Source organism: Caloenas nicobarica, chromosome 2 (assembly GCF_036013445.1).
Source record: "Caloenas nicobarica isolate bCalNic1 chromosome 2, bCalNic1.hap1, whole genome shotgun sequence".
NCBI lineage: Eukaryota > Metazoa > Chordata > Aves > Columbiformes > Columbidae > Caloenas > Caloenas nicobarica.
Window position 1 is genome coordinate 129,280,017 of NC_088246.1, and position 22,202 is coordinate 129,302,218.

Sequence of the window (22,202 nt, forward strand, 5' to 3'; positions counted from 1 at the left end):
CTTAAGTAAATGCAGATTATAAAAGCAGGGCAAGAATGCTGCAATAGTCCCCTCCTACCAGCATCGAGCCATCTGTGGCTTATAATCTTCCTGCAGAAAGACTCTTCCTGCTGGTTTGACAACCCTTGCTAAATTTTCATTTAATCACTTTTTAAACCATTTAAACTTTTGGGATCAATATGATTACAAGCTGCAGGATTTTTTTTTCTTTAATTAAATAAACTGAGTTCTTTACAAGATCTACAGATCTGCATTTCGAGAAATTAGAATCCATTATTCCCTCTTCGTGTGTATGCCACTTACAATCTTACCAACTTCCTTTACATTAATCTTCCACATTTTTTCCCCTCCAGGGAGCAGGAGGCATAGTCTGCTTGATCTTTTCTGGAGGACATTCCACACTTTCAACCATCATTTTTGACTTCCAATGCATCTCTTTCTAAGCCCACAGTCTCTTTTGGAGGCAGCAGAGAGCAGAACTACACATGAAATACATGGTGTCTTTATAAAGTGGTGTAAGAGCTTTACTTTTTTCTCTATTGTTTTCATATTTTTCTTTTTGACAAAGAAATCAATACTTTGATGGAATCATCAACTGTAACTCCAATTCTTCCCCCCTTGATGGATAGAAGTCTTTATCAACACTCAACTTCTGCCATTTGTCAAGAAGTGGGTCAGTATACCACAACTGTGGGCTTTAATAGGTTGTTTTCACTCTTGTAAATATTTTCTTTTGCCAACCTTAGTCACCTCACAATTCACTCCAGACCACCATGAACCTCTACAGAACTGAAATACCTCTTGATTGGGAAAGCAGAACATGTACTCCTTGACAGCTCAGTACCTTCAGGAGCCTTGGGTGAGCAACCTGGTTGAGGTTTACTGTAAAACTGTATTACCATACACCTATCTACACAGTCATCGACTTTGCCTTACAGATTTGTAATGGTAAGCTTCCCCTTTGCAAAGCCTGCGCCGATTCTTCCTCACCATGGCACTTGCATCCATTCTGTTCTCTACCAGCTTTATTATTTGCTACAGATCAGACTTGCCAGTCTGAAGTTCTCAAGGTTTCTCCATCCCTTATAGCCTTGGCACTTTTCAAAAAATAAAATTTAAAAAAAAACCCAAACACCACAAAAACCCAAACAAAAACCACACACCAAAAAAACCCTAAGACCAACACTACTCACATTTAGTACCTCCCATTACTTTGTTAGCAGACAATAACATTTTAATATTATGTGCTCTGTTAAACAGTTCAGCAATTTCAGATTAGAGACCCTTTAAAAACTCCTAATTCTAATGAGTTAATATGGACTTTGGCTTAAACTTCAAATTAGGATTTTTTTTTCCTGACTCATTGCTTGTAATTCTACCATAGGAAACTTCCTCAGCTTCCATAGATAACAAGAAGGCAAATAATGGTTTTTTTGGTCTCCTTTAACACCTTTATATTTCCCAAATGCTTCTGTGATATCATTATCATCTACAAGCCATACAGATATGGGTGTGTTGTCGTCTTTTCTATTTGTTCATACCAACTTTATCACAAGGGTTTCACAAGGTTTTATCAACAGCTTTAATGAGTCTTTTTCATGACTACTATGAAACTGAATTTGAGCATATGTTTGAGTATGGAATAATGAGAATACTCACTATTACAGACCAGCTCTTCAATTGCTACATCTTAAACCAACTCCTGCGTAGTGCTTGAGAAGGACTCAAGAGCTGCTCACTACATCTTAACTGCATGTTAGCTGTCAATGCAGTTGATTTATTTACCTAATATGACTAAGCTTTCTGTAAAGTACAGCAATCTATACCTACCTAATTAATGCTGTGGAATGAAGACTTCTCCACACATTATCCCTCCTCATTCCTGGCTTGTGAAAACAGCATCCTCATTTTAAAACCACTGATACTTCAGCTGACCATGTGTAAAGACTCTCGGTATTCATATATAAGCAAGGATCCATTTGTTTTTGACATAGTTACCTACTGATTAAACTATTTATTGAGACCCTGTTATTTTCTACTATGCTCTACTTGCTCATTTGCTTGTTTGGTGACAAATTAAGACCGAAATAAATGTTTTACTAATGTTTTACGTTTATCCTGGCAAGGACAGGCTGCTGCTGCAGAACAAGACCGTCACTGTATTTCTCAGTCTTGTTTCCATACAATTTGGTTGTATGAATAAAAGCTACACATCCACTTTTTGCACAGCCCACCTCTTCAGTAATAATTCGTCATGTAACGTGACCCTTCAAACTTTCTTATTTTTTCTTAGAAGTTTTTTTTTCAGGAATAAGCACACATGCATAGCAATGACGACGCATCCATATACCATACTTTTTAAAGCATAACCATTTGTGACAAACTATTATTACGTAGATTGATTTAATTCAAATTTCACAGTTTACTCAAAGTAAGAAAAAGTTACACCTCTGCTGTTCCCTCCATGAACATGAGCATACAGTATATTAAATAGGTGTGATATACATACAGAACAGACTCATAGAATAAAATAAATCCTAGCATTTAATGGTGATTATTCTAAACCAGGCGTGTGAGCATATTTATCTCAAAGTAGGTGGTTACTTTGACTGCTAGAATATTTTTTTTTTCCTTAAATAAAATCCAGAGTTAAAACTGATCAAGCTATGTTTGTGGTAACCCCTCCCACTTCCTGCAAAAAGGGAACTTCATGCTTTTTCATTATCATCCTGATGGCAGAGGCAATCATTTGCTTTGTAATTTTCAATGTTTAGGAGAAGGTTTCGTATATCTTTTTATTGAGCAATCAATCCTGTGAATTGTCAAAGACTAGATGCAGCTGAGGACAACAAGCCCTTACACAGTATGAAGATCTAAGAGCAACTGGAATCAAATTAAAAGATCCCTTTGTAATATGGGAAAATCTACATTTTACTTTTAACCTCCATTCTTGCTGTAGATAACTGACTGCAATTATTTTTTGTCCTTTTGAAAATGGGCAGTTTAAAAGACAATTTAGAAGTTAAAAAATACTAAGCTTTATTTCAGACTTAAATACAAGATCCTTATGAGTTCATGATACCTTGAGAAATGGCCAAAAAAAAAGCATATTCCCATTTAGTAGCCTGCTCACTACAGTAACTTCAAAAGCAATTTGCAATTAGGGATGAAAAAACAAGAAGCAAAACACATGACACTGCAAGATTCTTACCCATTTCAAGCACTAGAACTTCAAAGGTCGCATGTAAGTCTATATATGAATTATACTGCCGGTAACCTTCTCATTAAAAAAGCATTATGCCACTTCCCTCTTGCCATAGCTCTGAATCGCAGAAAAAAATCCAAATACAAGCCAGGAGATAGCCAGATAGCCAGGAGACTGCAATTTAAAAGGTCCTCAAAATTAAACTTTATTGTTCTTTAAAACAGAAATTTAAAACTGTTCCTCTCCTTGTGAGGGTGTTTCACCATGACCCAGCCCACCCTCTGGACCACTTACTGAGAGCAGCTGTGCGCATGGGAAAGGGGGATTTTTGATTTGGAGGGGAGGGTGGGAATGTTATTAAAGTGAACTCACATGCCGAAGTGTAAATGAACCAATCACTCAAAGGGCAGAGGTAAGAAACATCTTAGTGCCATGTCACCTGCCTCAAGTTCATCGCTGAAAGGCCTGGAGCACAACCAAGCAGACACACAGCAGCTTCTGCTTTCATGTGAAAAGGAGGCAGCCAGGAAAGAATGGCCCAAGTGCTGCTTTACCTTCAGTGTATAAGGCAGTGTTAATAATTTGAATGCGGAATTTTGTCTTGAGCTTAAGAATACAACATAAGATTTGGGGATGGAGGTGAAACTTATCCCCGCTTCTCTTTCTTTCTGCATCTAAGACATAAACTAAGGCTCTTCCAAACATCGCTAACCATCAGTTCATTTTCCCCACAGTGTTAGACAATTTCAAAGGAGAAAACTATTTCTCTTTATAGCAAAATTTCTAAGCATTCGAGATCTATTTATATGCATAATTATGCACATATAATCACAGAAAATAAAGTGTCACGTCTTAAATCACAAAGAGAAAACATCCAAGTGTCTCATTTCACTGCAGGTGATGAAAATTTTAATCATACTTCTCAGGCACTTAGGCAGTCTTTATCCAGCTTTCAAACTTTTATGTAAATGCAGCTGTCCTATCCTAGCAATTTTACTTACTGCAGTTGTAAAGCTCTGTTTCCATTTCAGGATAATGAAAACAGAGGTTAATTTATTCCTATCCACTTTCTCATCCACTGCACAAGATCCAGAACAGCATTCTTGCAGACATCACAGTCCATTAGCCAAATGAAGCGAGCTGAGTAAAGACTCTGCATTTTCTGGCTTTCCTGAGTTGCAGAAAAAAACCCTGCGATTTTATGCCAGCTGCTGCGCTCTCAGTCCATGCAATACCACCACACAGACCTTTATACACACTGCTACAACCTGCAAGGTTGCTTGCCAGGCATGCACCGAGCATTAGTTTTACACTCAACAGAACCACACCTTTGCACAAAACATCTGCATTTGAAAGGGCATTCCCATTAGTTTGTGCTTATTATCGGCATTAAAAGCACACTGTTTTGTGCAGGTCTATGTTAATTTGTAGCACAGTTTTAAAATTAAAGCATGATAGGAAGCTACCAAAAAAAAAAAAAAAATCAAACCAGTGCCATGCTACTTATATTTAATTTACATATTGGAAACTTTGTAAGTGTAGCTCATACTATTCAACTGGACAGATGAGTCCTGTATAATAAAATAGTATTTAACACCTTTAACAAACTCCAACATTTCAATCTCAATTTGAAAGTCTAAAAATATCTTCCTCCAAGTTCCTCTCAAACTGCAAAGCTGCGCATTGCAATGCTGAAGCACGTTGGTCATTCAAATATTCCTGACAACCAACTGCAACGCAAACTGACACTCGAGAGTCCCACATTTAAGTCAATTAAAAACACAAAGCAGTAAAACATGCCTGTATCCAGCACTGACTAAAATCTCTTGACATGAAATATTTACAAACCTAACTATACTTTTATTTCTAAGTGAAAAGAAGGAATAACATTACAAGACCTGTTAAGATTATACAAACAGCAAGCGCTAAAGATAGTGAGTGCAGAATTTGCATTATTAATGGATCATCTTTTTTAAACTTATCTCCCTCTGTGTTTCAGGGCAGACACAAAAGACGGTGTGAATAAACCCATTTATCTTAAGGGTGAGTATTTTCAATTACCTTAAAAATACCTTAATTCTTTTCCTGACACAAGAAATACATGAAATTAAAAAAGATTGAAGAACAGACATTACCCATTTGAACAAAAACAAGTATTAAATAGTGTAACATCAATAACCACGTAATCTCATATCACATTAGCATACAAGATACATAGAGTACCAGAAATGTTAAGAGGGAAAAAGCAGAAGTAAACAAAACATTCTGAACTGAAATCCACAATGAAAAAAAAGCAACCAGCAATCATGCTCTAGGTGTCTTAATAAAAGACTCTCTTAGTTTTGATAAAATTTAGTTAAGCTGTCAGAGTGTGTACACAACTCTAAAATAAAAAGGACAAAAAAACCCAACCAAGCATGACAAAACAGCTGGTTAGATAATGCGATTAGAATGAAACCTGTTTAGCAGAAAAATTAAATAATACTAGAACAGAACAAGAACAGCATACCTGCAAAAACCAGAATCTGAACTGGTGAAAACAGGCAGCCATGTGAGTTTATCAAATTAGACAGGGGCTACCATCCACGACATTGGTCAAGAGTAAATTTGCTTTTCAGGCTTGGGTTAGTCTTTTTAATTTAAAATAAAAATGCTGAGATGCTACTGAAAAATTGTTCTTTGTTCAAGCTAAAAAACCAAATAATAATAATCACAGGAGATAAAAAAAGACTAAGACTGAGTAGAAAGATATTTTGAGAATCTAATCAAACATACAACCAAATGCATTACTGCTTTGGAATCCTTCACAAGCGTAAGTACATTTGATCACAGCTTAAAGAAAAGCTACAAGTAGCCCCTTCAGAGAATAAACACCATCAGACTGCAGCAATGATCACTCACTTCACGAAGTTTTTGAGATTTATCATTCCTGAAGAGGGGAAAAAAAAAAAAGTCAGGTGATCAAGGTGGAAGTGAAATTCCCCCTCAAAATGAAAAGCTCTATTTGTCATTTTTGGGTTTCAAACACACACAAACAGCACTTCCACAACACACTATGTACACAAGATTCTTGGTATAATGTTTAAAAGTGCAAGCACAGTTTCACTTACAATTCCCATACAATCAAGTGTGACTTTTTTATTAAAGAGAAAGGAATTTCCAAAATAGAATCATCCTTTTTGCACTTTAAGACGAAGCATCCAGTGTAACTGCCTTTTACAAACTCCTGAAAAGCACAGCCAGATATGACATATTTGAAACAACTTTTGCTTGTATTATAACACCTTTTTGGAAAAGAATGAATGATACAAAGATTTGCAACATCAGAGAATAAAACCAGCCCACTGTTTTCATAGCTGTGTCTAAACAAAAACAGACTTAATATGGATTCTTGCGCTATTTTTTTCATTCTCTAATTCATATGGCTCTTCAAGCATATCTCACTAATAATAAAACCCACATACTGCTGAAACCAGGGATAACATTACTCTAAATGTTGCATCGGTTACAGAGTTAGTATAACCTCCGCGTTCCCTACCCAAGCCTCAAAGCTGCTCTTGACTTCAGCATCATATTAAGAGCTCAGATTCCTCAAGACTTCAAGTTCTTTTAGAAGCTCTTGCTTCCCAACTAAAATCTCACCGTCTATAATACTCATGTTCACACTGAAAAGTAAACTGTAAAACTTCAAGTTAAAGAAAAACACCAAACAAAATCAAACCCAGAAACTCCCAAGGAAAGCCAAGCAAAATCTCCAACACCAAGAATAAGCAAAAGCTAAGACCATGGATACAGTAGAAAGAAGCAACATGAAAAATGGGGGGAAAAAACCCTCAATATTCATCAATTCAAATGAAATTTTATCAAGCCTTTCCTACCAGTTTGGCAGTTTTTACTTCCAATTGTGTAAAATTAAGAACTGAAGAACACAGGAGCTACACAAGACTAAAATGTTGGGAAAATGCCTTATAATCTATCCCAAAATCTGAAACTGGTAGAGGGCTTGCTCTAAAAAAAAAAAATCTTTCTCAAATCCTTGCTGACTGGCACTTCTGTTCTCACTCACATCATGTATCAGCTACTCCACTACCTTGTCTGGGACCAACATTAAGTCAACACACTAGGTCACCCCATTCATCCTTGTAACAATGTTGGCACAGTAGCTGATGTCTTCCAGTTGTTTGGAATTTTCTCAGTGTCCTAAGACTGATTAGAAATCAATAAAGGAGTACTGCCAGGTATTTCAAACTCTTAGGACTTGTCAGGCCTATTTTTAGCAGCTCTTTTACATTTATACTCAAAATGGGAAGTACCATATAACAAGTATCATCTACCTTTTCACTTAAAACAGATATTTTTATTTAACACTTCCCTACATTCCATTAAGATATCGACAAAATATATACGCTGGGTTTTTTGTTTGGTTTGGGGGGGGGGGGGGGGCGGGGGAGGGGGTGTAGGTTTTTCTTAAGTTCTGACACTAGGTGTTTTTCACAGAAACAAAACACACCAGCTGCCATTTGTTCAATTGTCCTTGTACAATATTATCTTTCTGTAAAATTCCACAGAAATATTTTATGTTTTCCCTGGTGGTTTGGAGACTTTTTGTAAGTGTGTGATTTTTCTTAAAGGTTTGGTTTGCCTAACAGTAACCTATAGTTTCTTCTACTAGTTACTCATCAAAAGGACACAGTAATAACTGCCAACTATACACAGAATACTTCTTGGTCTGCATCCATCTGACTAGCACAGTTAGATCACAATACTTTCGGCTTTCAGACATGCACACTAGAGTTCTGCCTTCTCTAACAGATACAAACTATCAAGCTTCTTACTCAGTTCTATTTCCTTGATACCTCCCTCCAAATCTGCAGAGTTGTTTCCCAACTCACTTCAGCCTCTGATGCTCCACTGGCCGTAGCTGTCTTTCCTTTGCAAAAAATTTTTTCTCCTGTCAAACCACCAATTTACACATCATGAAGGAAAGCTCTCTGGCTTAATGCAGAAAACACGAAACTCCCTTCCTATGCCTATTTGAGTCACTGAGCTACCGCTGCCTGTTGCAGAACTGAATGAGAGGCACGTACAAGTTTGCTGGTCTTGCTTCCCAGGCTCCCGGCAGCATCTGTTTACTTTATAGTAGTAACTAATCAGCAACTTGATAAAAATATCAACATCAATGAAAAGCCCAAAACTGACAGGTAGATGCTGCCAAAGAAGGCTTTGTGAGTCCATGATTTCAGCTAGGAGTTTCGCCAAGAACAGGGCAGAGAGAATGACTAGACCACCACTGGCTGATGCTTCCTTCTCTATAAACACCCATGCGATAATTCTCCCTGACAACTAAACAAATTAGCATATTTATCAACATATTACCAACATGCTAGCTCAATATCTATTATCCTCTGAAAGACTCCAGAGAAGGTCTGGAATGCACATCTGACGTCAACGGCCAAGCCAATTTATTTTCAATTGTATGTGAAGAAGACACTTAAGGATGGATACTGTTGTTATCCTGAAAAAAATGAAACAATGGTTAACTGGAGATAAGAACCAAGAGAAGAGAGAAAAATATAACAATGAGAGGAACAATAAACTGGAAGAGGGTACAGAAAATGATCAACCAGAACAAAACCCCACAAAACAGTAAAGGTATTTCATTATAAGAAATAGATGCACTCTGGTCACAAGGCAACAACTTCTCATTTTAAGCTTCAGCGTAACAATTAGTGCTCTAGGATACACAGCAGAACAGAGGTATTTAAAAGCTGCCCTGTGTCACGAAGATGTCTTGAAGTCTTTCAAGATTATATTTTTAAAAATACTGAAAATCAATGTCAAAACTTTCAAAATATGAAAAGCTTTGAGTGAGGACATGTTCCAGGATAAAGTCAAAGTTCCACCTGAAAAAAACCCCAGGTTTTTTTTTCCTTCCAAGACAAAAAGCAAATATTTTATACCCATTCTCCATTAACATTTTTCAAACCTAAATACTACACACTTTTCTACAAAAGTGTTTATATGTGCACCCTGTCAACCACTCCCTTTCTCAAAGGAGATTAAAGCTCATCAGCGTTGCCATTCTACACAGCCAATAACTTATCACATTTAAACAATAAAAATTCCCACTATACACAACTTCTCTTAAATTAGCCCCATAAATTTGACATAAATGACACTTCATACCTCCAATGCAGAAGGCAACCTGGAAAGCAGTTCATGGGGCCAACCAAACCTTACTGTTACCAAGCCAAGTTTTACATCTTCATGGTTGGACTCTATAATCCTGAGGGTCTCTTCCAACTGAAATGATTCTATGATTCTATGCTATTTGCAAACCAAGATGAGATCTTAAACGCACCGAAACCCTGGTAGGTAAAGTCAAAGTTGAGCAAAGCGAGCAAAAGGAGGGAAGGGCTGCTGCAACTTTCAGGTTGGTTTTTTTTGGTTTTGGGTTTTTCTGTTTTAATAAATCTTGGTTTGTACTAGCAAAAAAAAAATCGCCATTTATCCTGCTTGCTTACTTTAAAATACGTGTTTCAGAAGAACAATTAAAACCAGAAAATAAATACTGTACAGACAATGGTGACTTGTATATTGTGAAAATAAATGCCTATAGCACATGCAGACAACAGACAACGGTACACCACTAATCTCTTTCTATTCAGCACAGAAAAGACTCTCAAAATTCTGGGGTTTCGCTTCTAGAAAAGGACACTTAATTTTGATGAAAGATGAAAGATAGTCTACTGAGAACTGCATTATCCAAAATACGAACAGAAATTTAGCTCATCCAACACTTGTCCAGTAAAATTAATTCCAGAGGAGTAACACGATAATGGTCTTCAAAATGAATCTTTAACTGTTTACTCTAGTTTGGGAAGATTTTTTCAATGCACCCAGCATTTGCAACATGTACACGCATTTCTGTATTGACTGTTAACCTAGCTGATTCTAAAGATATAACACAATTATCTAATATGCAAAGGAAACGAGAAAATGAAATTAGGAAGGGTAAAAAGAGAGAAAGAAAAATGCATGCAAGTTGAGACTTTCCCAGGCCATTTACACATCTGCATAGGTAAAAATACAGATGAATCTTCCCATCTCGGGGGTGAGTTCTACTCCAAACATTACCTGTTTTCAGAAAAACTAAGATTCAGTGCTTAATTATACCCTGCTCCTTCATCATCCTATGCATGCATGTAATGGCAGCATGAACTGAATGGAGCTGTTACTTTCACGTTTCATGAGACCTACATCATCCAGCAGGATCTTTGCATGACAGACTAAGCAATCCAAGGATCACTGAAGAACCCTTTAAAAATGAGTTTCAAACCTCTTCACTTGGTACTTCCAGAATTCCAAGCAGCACATGCACACTTTTCTTTATAAAGTACATACCAGGCACGCATCCGTATCATTCTGCATTATTTGTGGTTTGGAGTTTTACAGAAGTGTTGCTTGACTCCTGACTTGCAGTTGAACTAAGCAGCCTTTATACAAGCAGGGAATTCTGATTTGCTCAGCTTGGTCCTTCTATAAACCACCGGTCCAGGCAGACAAATCCTGGATTTTAACACAAAGCACTGACAGTTTTTGTTCAGTCTATTAAAGACTTTATATTTAGATGAATATTTTTTCCCCCAAGACCTTTTATGGACTATGCATAATGCAGTGTGTTTATTGTAAAGTTTCCTAGACTGTAATATGGCTGAAAAGCGATACAGAAACAGCAGTGCAAGGAACTGACTGGGAAGGAAACTTCTAAATCTAATCTTGCTATCAGTTTGCTGCCTCGTGCTCTCTGCAAGCAGACAATTTCAAAGATAAACTCGTTCCTTACATAGATTAAGAGTAGCTGCTATGCAAGTAAATGACACGAAGTTCTAAATTAGCTGTATTTCATTAGGTGACTAGAGTAGAGAAAAAAAAGTTACGTATTTTACATACAGAGAATGTCTTTCCGAAAGGACATTACATGAAAAAATACATTAAACTTGGAGACAACTATTCTGTGTTAATCCAGACACAACCTGGTGAATCATTAGATATGACATGCGAGTATCAGGCTTTTTTTTTGTTCCTGTTAAATACCAAAGAATATCTGTAATTTGAGTTGCATTATTTAATTCATATTTTGCTTTTTCATCTTTGAATATCCCAGAAAAATGGTCATACTAGAAGGACCTCATATTAACACCTGTTCAGAGGTCAGACTGCCACAGTAACATATACCAGGAATGCTCTGCATTTTTTCTCCCTCAGAATTCACAAATCAAAAATAGATGAAGTATAATCTTAATGAAATGCAACACCACAGGTTTGTAAGAAAATATACAGGGATTAAAAATGACAAAAGGGATATTCTTAAAGACTCTTAAAATATTGCTTGTTAACTGCAGTCTAAAAACTAGAGTTTTGTTTGCCTATTGTATAAAAATACCGTATTTCTGGTCATTGCTTGCTTGTTTCCGAAATACTTCAACAATGGCTGATCGTGTATAAAAATGTAAAACAATGTAAATACTTGATTTAGAAAAACAAACAAACAAACAAGATACTCTCGATTAGTAACAGCTACTAGTCAGAATATTTTATATAGCAAGCATCATTTTACTACAGTCATGAAGTTGGAAAAAAAAGATCTTAATGGCAGAGTTTTGTATTACATCTGATAATTTCAGTGAAGACTAATCAATTAATATTCAGACTGAAGAAAACATGATGTTGATCTGAGGATATGTAATCACTGTCATGGCTTTTAAAAGCTACCTTTTATTTAACAACATTTTTTTAAAATCCAATAAAACTTTAGACTTTGCCAGAGCTAACTCTAACTTGAATTGAACTCTAAATTACTATTTTACTAAAGTTTTATAACTAATGTTGTTGCTCTCTAAAATAAAGCAATTTCTCAGGAATAAGAAGTATGTACCCCTTGCCTAAGATAGCAAAGAAGCATCCAGTTGAAGAGTATCCTCCAACAGATGAAGAAGAGCTAGATGGAGAGAGCACAATACATAAATCCCATTTCCAATTTTACTATGAAAATCAAAGCTCGGCTTAAACACCCAGTTGCCCCACATATGAAATAAGGAGGATATTCATGTTTCTCTGAAAAGCTTTTTATAGTCAGACATGAGCACTACTCAAGAGTTACATATTGCTACTTTTGAATTAGGAGTCTATCACACACAAATCCAGACAATGGACCATACTACATTTACAATCACCAACTGTATTTCATTGTGCCGCAATCTAAAAAAATTTATTTCAGTGAGATTTTATGGTAATTAACATCACATCTGATATATTTCAAGTTCATGAAGCCCTTCTATATACATCAGCTAATCCACGCAATTTTATATTTCTCTTTTTCTGCTTCACTGGCTTTTATACCCACACACCGTATCGCTTAAATAAAAGCCCCAACCACGCGACCAGATCCACAGGAAAAGGCTTCAATGAAGCTGTAGAATAGAACATGTTAGGATGTGTGCTTGCGGGTCTCCTTGCACAAATCAGTTTACAAGATAAAAGATGCAGACTGTACAGTCTAGAGGGCTCGCCTTATAATCTGTGTAACACAATGGAGTCATGCTTGGAGGGAGCTGGATGATACTTAAGACAGATCAAGCTACTGAAATAAAGTACAGCAGAAAAACAAGATTAATACCAGTGTCTAATTCTATGGATGACACACAGGCTAGATATAAATTCAGTTTAATAATAAGAAAACATTTCTCTGTTTTATTTCTAACTTGGACACACAGTCTAAAGTCAATGGAAAGGCCAATGGCTTACCAGCTTAATCCCATCTGCCTAAGTCATAGGATTCTTATTAATAATTCCACTGATAAATGAGAAATGTAAGAAAAAACTCTTTCCAATCTATTTCAATTATTAAGAAATATATAGTTGAACTACTACCATTTCTCGCTCTCCATTTGTCAGGGCCTTTCACAGACAAAGAAAACAAGAGGAGAATTGTTCTATTTTTTTAAAAAATGAAAAGTATTATAAAAAACAAATTAACAGAATGACAAAAGAACAGCTTGAAATCACTTATATTCATTTTTAAAACAAACAAGTTTCAGTTTAATATTATCTCTTAAAAAAAATCCATTTAAACCAACATTATTACTGTACAAAATCAAGATAATTATCTCCAAATGCAGAAACAATTACACAAGAATGGGAGGGACATAATCGATTTATGTATTATTTAAATAAAGCAGGCCTTTCTCCAGAAGTCTCTCAGTAAATATGTCAATGTCTTGCCACAGAGCTTCAAACCCTGTCTGTACCTATCACGCCAGAATTTTAAAGCCCAAGCTCTCCTTTTATGCCGCCTGTTATTGCATGTGTACGGATGTTTTGCACTATCCAGCCCCGGTACTTCCATCAGGCTTCTAGACGAGGTGGTGTTGACACAGCTGCACTACAAACCAGACCCCGCTCCTCAGCCCGAAACTGGGAAACATTCCCACATCTTCCGCGGCTGCACCGACTCTGCCACACATGGAAGGAGCCCCCTTCCCCATCGGCTGTTTCTCCACACGCATAAAGCTCTCCCTCGCACATCTCCAGGGCCACCCTCTCCCTCTCTAGCCTTCCTCCCTACAGGACAGCGTCCCGACTCCAAAGGGCCACCAGCTCCAGACGGGGCCTGGTGTCATTGTCTCTCGCTTTCCGCCACCCCCGCCCCTCCCTCCTCCCTCACCGCTGCCTGTCACCTGCTCCCTCCCCGCCGGCCGTCTGCTTCCAGGTCAGCTCAGCTCGGTGCCTCCGTCTCTCTGCCTATTCATCCTGCGAGCGGGGAGGAGGAGGAGGAGAGCCGGCCGGGCGCCGCAGCGCCCTCAGCGCCCCTATCAGCCAGGGCAGTGCGCGGAGGGGCCGCTCTCGGATGGGGGCAAAGCTCCCCCCTCAGCCCAGGGGGTTTCGCTGTCAGGCGACAACAGGCCTCGGCCCCTCTGCGCCCCGACCCCCAGTGTCACGCAACTCACCAGACCCTCCACTCCATCCCAAAACCCCTGCCACGGCACAGCCCGCAGCCCCACCTCCCCCGGCCCTTCCCCTCCGGACAGCCCCCTCCGCTTCTCCCCAGAGAGGCCCCGAAGCGCCTCTCTCCCTTCCCCCTCCCGCCCCGCGGCAGGAACGCACACCAGCCAAAAGGGAAAGGGGGCCCCGCAGCGCACCCCGGCCGCCCCTTCCCGCCCCGGGCTGCGCCTCACCTAAGGCCACCTCGCAGGCTTTGCGCAGCTGGGAGTGATGCGCCTTCTTCACCTCCTTGTCGGCCAGGATCTTCTCCAGGGCCCGGGTCAGGAACATGTTTTTCGTCTTCTTCCCTTCATACATGAGCGCAATCGAGCCGGGAGAGGAGGAGGAGGGGTGGGGTGGGGAAGGGAGAGCGGGGCACCGGCCGCTCCCGCCGCGGGGAGGGCTGCGAGGGGCCGGGGCAGGCGGCGAGGCCACGGGGCCGGGCCGAGGCAGGCGCGGGGGAAGGGCTCCCGCCGAGGCAGGCAGGGAGGGAGGGCCGCGGCGTCCCGACGCCCGCTCGCAGGCTCCCCGCGAGGGGAGGCTGGGGTGGGCCCAGGCGGCGGCGACAGCCAACCCCCGCGGCTGAGGGAGGACGAAGCCTTCTCCTTCCTTCTCCGGCACCCCCGCCGCGTGTGTACGCGGACGGCGCCCGCGACGCGCTCAGTCCCTGAGCCGTCCCCGGCCCGCACCCGCCTCCATTAGCAGCGGCGGCGGCAGCAGCGGCGGTGGCAGCGGCTGCAGCAACAACCTGCCCTCGCCATGTTGGAAGGAAACGACGTCAGGGCTGCGGCCGCACGGCTGCGGAGCGGGAGGAAGCGGCGGCCGTGCCCCGGCCGGGGGGGCGCTCGCCTTCTGCCCGCCCCGCGGGCGCGCTACAGGTGGAGCAGCCCCGCGGGAGGCAGCGGGGAGGGAGGTACGGAGATGGCCGCTGCCACCTGGGAGCCGGCTGAGGAGAAGGAGGGGCAGGGCTTCCCTTCCGGGCCACCAGCGCTGGGAGGGGGAGGAAGGCTCCTCCGGGAAGCGCCACCTGTCCCTGAGGGGGAGCTCGCTGGAGGTAGAGGTTCCTTCGGGGAGCAGCCGCTGTCCCTTCCCCGGCCGCGGCCTCCCCTGACAAGAAGCCCCCGGGGCGCAGCCTCACGGGAGGAGCGAGCGGAGGGCAGCACTGCGGCGCGTTAGGGTGCAGGCCGTGACCGGGCTCCCCGTGCCCCTTCCCGGGCAGCGCCGAGCCCGCCCGGCGGGCGCTGCCTCAGCCCCGTCTCCGCGTCTCCCCGCCGGGGGTAGCGCCTCCCGGGAGGGGCGTGCGGCGCGGCTGCGGCAGCCGCCTGCCCTGGGCCTTGCTGCCCCTGCCCGGGCCGCGGCATGGACGCGTTGGCGGTGCCCTTGCTGCTCGGGTGCCCTTTCCCTAGCGCCTTCATCCCCTGCCCTTCGAACACAGTTGTCCTGCACTTCTTCCCCATCGTACGTGCACTAGTATAAAGCATTAAAAAAAAATGCACTTATAACTAAACAGTGACTTCTGTGTTTTGTTATTGCTACAAATTTGTGTTGGTTTTTTGTATTTTGGTTTTTTTTTTTGTTGGTCGGTTTGGGGGTTTTTTGTTTGGGGATTTTTTGTGGGGTTTTTGTGTGTGTGTGTGTGTTGGTTTGGTTTTGTTTGTGGGTTTGTGGTTTTTGGTTTTTGGGTTTTTTTTTTTCCTCTTGTGTTCTTTGGCCTTTTTCCCTGCCAGAGTGCTAAGGGGTGATTTCCTTAAGGTTGGGTTCAGGGCCAAGAAAAGCTCTTGGTTGACACTCTGGCTCACCGGTAAGCAGCAAAAACAAGATAGAGCAAGTCTTAGCGCTCAGGGGTGGCACACCAGTATTTAAAAGCAGACTATGGCACTAAGCGAAGCCGGGTCTGCTTTAGAATATTTTTACTTTAAATGGAAAATGTTAATTAAAAATGAATCTGGAAAGGACTGAATTTCTAGATGTACCTTTCGGGCAGAGTGGGACAGGGCTACAGCATCAGTGTGCAGAAGGCAGAGGTAGTCCTGGAAACCAGGGGCCATCTCTGACCGTGGAAGACAGCCAGTACACAGGAAGATTATCCCCAGCTAACTTTTCCTGACTGTTCTCTGTTTCTCTGGTCCTGCTGCATCAGGACAATAGCCTTCTGAAGAAATTAATCCTGATCCCTTCCTCATGGAGAATTCGAGAGAGCTTGCTATCGTGCCACCATGCTAAGGCCTTGCAAGCAGCCTTGCATTCTTTACTGAGTAGTTTGTCTACAACAGAGCAATTGTAGCTGCATTAGGAAAGGCACAGTGATCCCAGTCCCCCTAATGAAGAAGCAGCTAATGCTGACCAGTGTTGCTTTAAGCAGTTTCCCAAATGAAAAATTATTTGTGCCAAAATGTCTTGTTGCCTCATAGGTATCTATATTTAGACTTTTTAAGGAATACCCTGGCATGGGGAATTCCACTAACGCTATAGGTGAATGCCAGGCCTGACTGTTAGAGCAAAACATGTATTTTGCTGAAATTACTGGATCTGCACCAGGGGCATTTTCTAGTCACCGTCAGTTAGGACCCACCTAGTATTTTGTTACCCAACTGATTACTGAAAATATCAAGGGGGTACACCTGATCTTTGCCTTATGACAGCTTTGGGAGAGAGTTAGAAGTCATATCACCAAGCCAATTGATTTTTGAAAAAAAATACAAAGGCTTTTTTTAAATGACCGTATTCAGGTTGGATTGGTTTATTCAAAAGACTGCATCTTCAGCAGCACAATTACTAAGCATAATTTAATTATTTTTAGTAATTTATGTAGGGAAAAACTTTTTGCCTGTTGATTAAATCTCATTTTTTGTTATACATAGGTGCAAGTCCAGAAATTCTGATGTCAAAAAGACTTTGGTTTTTCAAAACTGCCTGCTAGTGACCACATAGCAAGAGTAAGAATTTCCATGGAGTTCTTGCTGGTAGTTTTGCACAAACTACCCGAGTCCAAATTTCCTTATCCAAGTCAGAGCCTGCAAGTGTTATTTAGCAAATGGAGTTTGCTATTGATTTTCACAGTCTATTTGGCAGAAATATACTCGCAATTGCAACATCATGAAGACAATGGGTATCTGTATGTAAAGAGCACTGAGGACTGCAGTTATCTGTTTTATTCATATTAATGTCTGTTTTCATATGCTGTACACAAGTTGATTTTACATGTAGAATTACTGAAACATCAAGCTACTGGAGGAAAAGACCTGTCAAAAAGACACTTGGTTCCTTGTCTTTCATTCCTGCTCTGATGTGAATAGATTAAACTTCTCGTTTTGTCTTTTTTTTTTCCCATATAGTTTGAATCTTCAATTTCTGTTCTCAAGTTCAAACAACTGCTGCTCAGTTCACCAGCTCCCCAAGTTTATAGCTTGGCACAGCTCGTTCTCTACATCTACACATTAGTCACAAGGTAAGCCATGCCTAAACCCCACAACAGTGTGGAGCCTGTATGTTATTGAAGGACTGCTTCTGAAATTGCATGCGAAGATCTTACTGTAAATCATTTGTCCAGCAGGCTGACAGCCAGTTTCCCTCCAAGAGCTGAGCCAATAAGGCTGGAAATCACAGGGCAACTATGATATAAGCATTGGAGATGAAAAGACAGTCCAGTGCCTTCATTAGGGCCAAGATATGAATGGTTGTCAGGTTCTGCACTGGGTCCCAGTGCTTTGAGTAGAGCCAGGTGTTATGTCAGCTTTATTTACTAGGGAAGCCATGTGTTAAAATAATTTTTGGTCAATTATGAACAATTTATGGAATTGAGGAAGCATTTTGAGGGTAGCTTTTGCTTCAGAGACTACAGACCATAAGGAACATGCTTAGCTCTTTGCTGGTTACTTTAAAAGCTAGGCTTCTATCTCTATGGAAAGGAGAATAAGAAAACTCACAAGAAAGAAAGGGTGAACAATTAGAATATTACTATCTTACATGGGTTCCTAACTAAAGGTGGAATCATGGAATCATTTAGGTTGGAAAAGGCATTTAAGATCATCGAGTCCAACCATTAACCTAACTGGCACTAAACTGTGTCCCTAAAAGCCTCATCTATATGTCTTTTAAACACCTCCAGGGATGGTGACTCGACCACTTCCCTGGGCAGCCTGTCCCAATGCTTGGTAAGCCTTTCCATGGGTAAGTTTTCCCTAATACCCAATCTAAACCTCTCCTGGCACAACTTGAGGCCATTTCCTCTTGTCTTATCACTTGTTACTTGAGAGAAGAGACCAACCCCCTCCATGCTACAACCTCCTTTCAGGTAGTTGCAGACAGCGATCAGGTCTCCCCTCAGCCTCCTTTTCTCCAGGCTGAACAGCCCCCGTTCCCTCAGCTGCTCCTCATCAGACTTGTGCTCCAGACCCCTCACCAGCTTCGTTGCCCTTCTCTGAACCCTCTCCAGCACCTCAATGTCTTTCCTTTAGTGAGAGGCCCAAAACTGAACACAGGATTCAAGGTGGGGCCTCACCAGTGCCGAGTACAGGGGGACAATCACTTCTCTAGTCCTACTGGCCACGCTGTTCCTGATACAAACCAGGATGCTGTTGGCCTTTTTGGCCACCTGGGCACACTGCTGGCTCTTGTTCAGCCAGTTGTCAATCAACACCCCCAGGTCGTTTTCCACCAGGCAGCTTTGCAGCCACTCTTCCCTAAGCCTTTAGCGCTGCCTGGGGTTGTTGTGACCCAAGTGCAGGACCCGGCACTTGGCCTTGTTGAACCTCATACAATTGGCCTCAGCTCATGGATCCAGCCTGTCCAGATCCCTCTGTATGGCCTTCCTACCCTCCAGCAGATCAACACTCCCACCCAACTTGGTGTCATCTGCAAACTTACTGAGGGTGCACTTGATTCCCTCATCCTGTCGTTGATAAAGAGATTAAACAGAACTGGCCCCAATACTGAGCCCTGGGGAACAGATGGTACCATACAACAGCAGTGTGTTGCAAAGAATTCCAAATGCTTGTTAGGTACAATGATTCCAATGCCTGTATTAGACTGGTTTCAACACGCAGATTTCTGCTTTACTGGTAATTTGCATCAGTCAATGGCTGACCTAAGGACTGTAATCGTAGCTGCAGAGATCCCTGTTTCATTGCTGGTGAAGTCCTGAAGATGTGGAAAAGGACTCTTGCACCTCTATGAGGTTGCACCCCCTTTCGTGTGTTGGTGCCATTTGGCAGCTGGGCAGTGAGTCAGTTTGGTGGTCCAGCCAAAAATCAGCCTTACAAGAAGGTTACTTTTCAGTGAGGTCAGTGAATTGATCAGACTTACCTGAATATTCAGTAATTCTTACACGAGAAAGGGAGTGGGGAAATGTGGTCAAGGTGATGAGGAGGGCCATGGGGGCAGTGTCTTCTTCAGTCATCTTGGTGAGCTTTGAAACAGCACAGTAATGATTAGATTGTGATCACTTCAAGCTAGAATAAAACAGAACTGCCTTTAAAAGAAGCAATCCTTCTTCCTGCTACTACCTATATATTTCTTGCATCCTTGGTCAGCATAAGCATTTGCATTGTCATGTGAATTATGTGCTGAATTATATTCAAATTTTAGTTAGGTAGAAATTGACCTAACAAGAAACAGAGGATTTTTAATCCATATATATTCCATATCCTGATACATCAGGCAACCTCACAAGTGTTTGTGTTAGCTCAAAGGAGGGGATAACACAAGGACAGGAACAAGAAAACAGGCAAGACAGCAGGCTTGCATTTTTTTAGCAACAGTACTAGTTTATGCCAATTTTAAGCATTGTTTAAACTACTGGGTTTGATATAAATTTTCTTCAGTATTTCCATTGTGCAAGAGACCACTCAGCCCTGTCTCTGTATGTGACTCTGTATATAGGATGGATGGGGATGAGTGTGTTAAGTGCCAGTGTATATGATCCTTTAAATGTGGTGGCTCACTTGTTGGCACCTTCTTTAGCTGCAGCATAGTACTTTGAATTTGCTCCCCTTCTGTTTTTATGTACCAGATGCAGATAATCAGTGTGTGATGGATCAGGGTCCAGATGGATCCGGCAGATGGGAACCTGGAACAGGAGAGAAACTGAGATTCTGTTCTGCAATTGCAGGCACCTTCGTGGAGAAGTTTCTGAGTCTCTTAGTGAATGCATAAGATTTGACAGGTCTGCTGGTGGTGCTTGGTCATGTAATACCAAGGTACAAAGAAGGAATTTTCCACTATTCCTTTGTGGAGTCCTAGGCCTGCCACCCTTGTGAAAATAAGTGAAACATAATTCAAAATACCCACTGTATCCACTATGCAAAGGATCCCAATCTGTGAACCAGACTGCAAGAGATACACTCACTGTAAATGTACTTTAATATTTTTAAGAGGGGGGGTTTTTTTAGATAAATTCAGGAACTGAAATTAAGAGTTCATAGTTTGTTTGAAGAGTATTTTAAGAGGTTAAAACAGGCTGCGGTATATCCACTGCTGCACTGAAAGAACAAAAAGCAAATGTTTATTAGCACAGGGAATATTAATCAATTGGTAATTCCTAGGTTCCTTCCAAATGTTTGTACAAAAGCATATGACACTCTGGAGTGACCAATAGCAAAATAAACATCCATCACTTTGAGGAGGCTCTTGCAAGGTGACAAATTTATTCCTTAAAGCTGAAAAGTGCAGGTTCTTGTGTTCAAATACAGTCTGCATACTACAGTTAAACGAGCATACAGACTCCTAGTAAAGTATGATATTTGTCAATTTGTGACAGTTGCAGGAAAAATGTCAGATAACAGTGAAGAAAAAAAAAACCCCACCTCTTGTGGTTGATGGATTAATGTTTTGAATTGTAGCTGGAAACTGTGGAGGATATCAAACGATCCTGGCTGTAACTTGCATTTATGCACTGGAAGTTACACCGGTGCATTTGCTGGTATGCGATCCCTTTTTGCTAGGACTTTTCCTGTGGGAATACATTTTCTTCTAGCATACCTACAGGAGTTTCCAACTTATTTCTTCAGCATTTTGCTCCTGCTAATTGATTAATAATTTGGTTCCCAGCTTCCATGGCACCTCAGCATACCATTCCTTAATATTGTGAATGAAGAAAGAATACGAGTATCCATCTTAAAGACAGAAGGAAATATATTTGTTAAAAATTAGTTATATAGGGTTTTTTAACGTTTCTTCAGTAATTTTTCAATCTGGAGGACCTGGTTACAGATGTATCAGCCATAATTGTCTGAGAAGGTGATTTTCAGAGATACCCAGTTTGAGAAAAGATAGAGTGTTTCTTTTGGGGAACATAGAAATAAATAGCACATCTTCACCCTGAACCAGGAGCCTACTCTACAGTTATTGTTGTATGTGAGGCTATGCAAATGCAAAGGTAGATCCAAGCCAGTATAGTGACTCCTTCATAATGGCAAATATTTCTGTCTCTGAGTACCAAGAATACAAAGTTCTGGCAATTTCCTGAGAGCCTTGCACAGCACAAGAAGACATATGGAGGATGTATGGCAAAGGCAGCAGTAAGATCCACTGATTTATTGCTTCTCCTAGCCAGCTCCAGCAGATATTAATAAAATTGCTAAGGAACTGTTATTGGATTTTAAGGAGAAACTATTGAACGGGGGGAGGCACAAGATGACTGCCCTCTTTCTCGGGAGATGCTGTCCCTACTGTTACAGCTTTCCTAGATTACTCTGTGGGTGTGAGCCTGGCTAGTTAGTTATCTGCCCAAACACTTGTAATAGTGTATGGTTATCCCGAATTCTTAATCTCCAGTTTCATTTTACAAAAGGGGAATATTCTGACTTGTGACAAATTAGAAGAGTAACAAATTTCCTGAAAATGATGACTCTCCTACCTTTATATCGTAGCTTCAGACTCCTGCCGGTCTTTGTAACTGATGTGACCAGCGAAATGCATGCTGAGGTGTCTTACAGATTAGGCATTAAATATCCCA

At 41.2% G+C, this 22,202-nt stretch overlaps 1 protein-coding gene across 2 annotated transcripts in view; it reads right to left on the reverse strand.

Annotated features, from left to right (window-relative positions):
* Positions 1-14,591, reverse strand: part of ARFGEF1 (ADP ribosylation factor guanine nucleotide exchange factor 1) — a 91,095-nt gene extending 76,504 nt beyond the window's left edge. Inside the window, exon 1 of one of the 2 annotated variants that reach the window (XM_065630281.1) lies at positions 14,443-14,591. In XM_065630281.1, the coding sequence (XP_065486353.1) occupies positions 14,443-14,566 (124 nt within the window). In that variant the 5' untranslated portion in view covers positions 14,567-14,591. Of the gene's footprint in view, positions 1-14,373 lie in introns of both variants that reach the window. The other variant, XM_065630284.1, reaches the window with a different exon arrangement.
* Between the last annotated feature and the right edge of the window lie 7,611 nt (positions 14,592-22,202).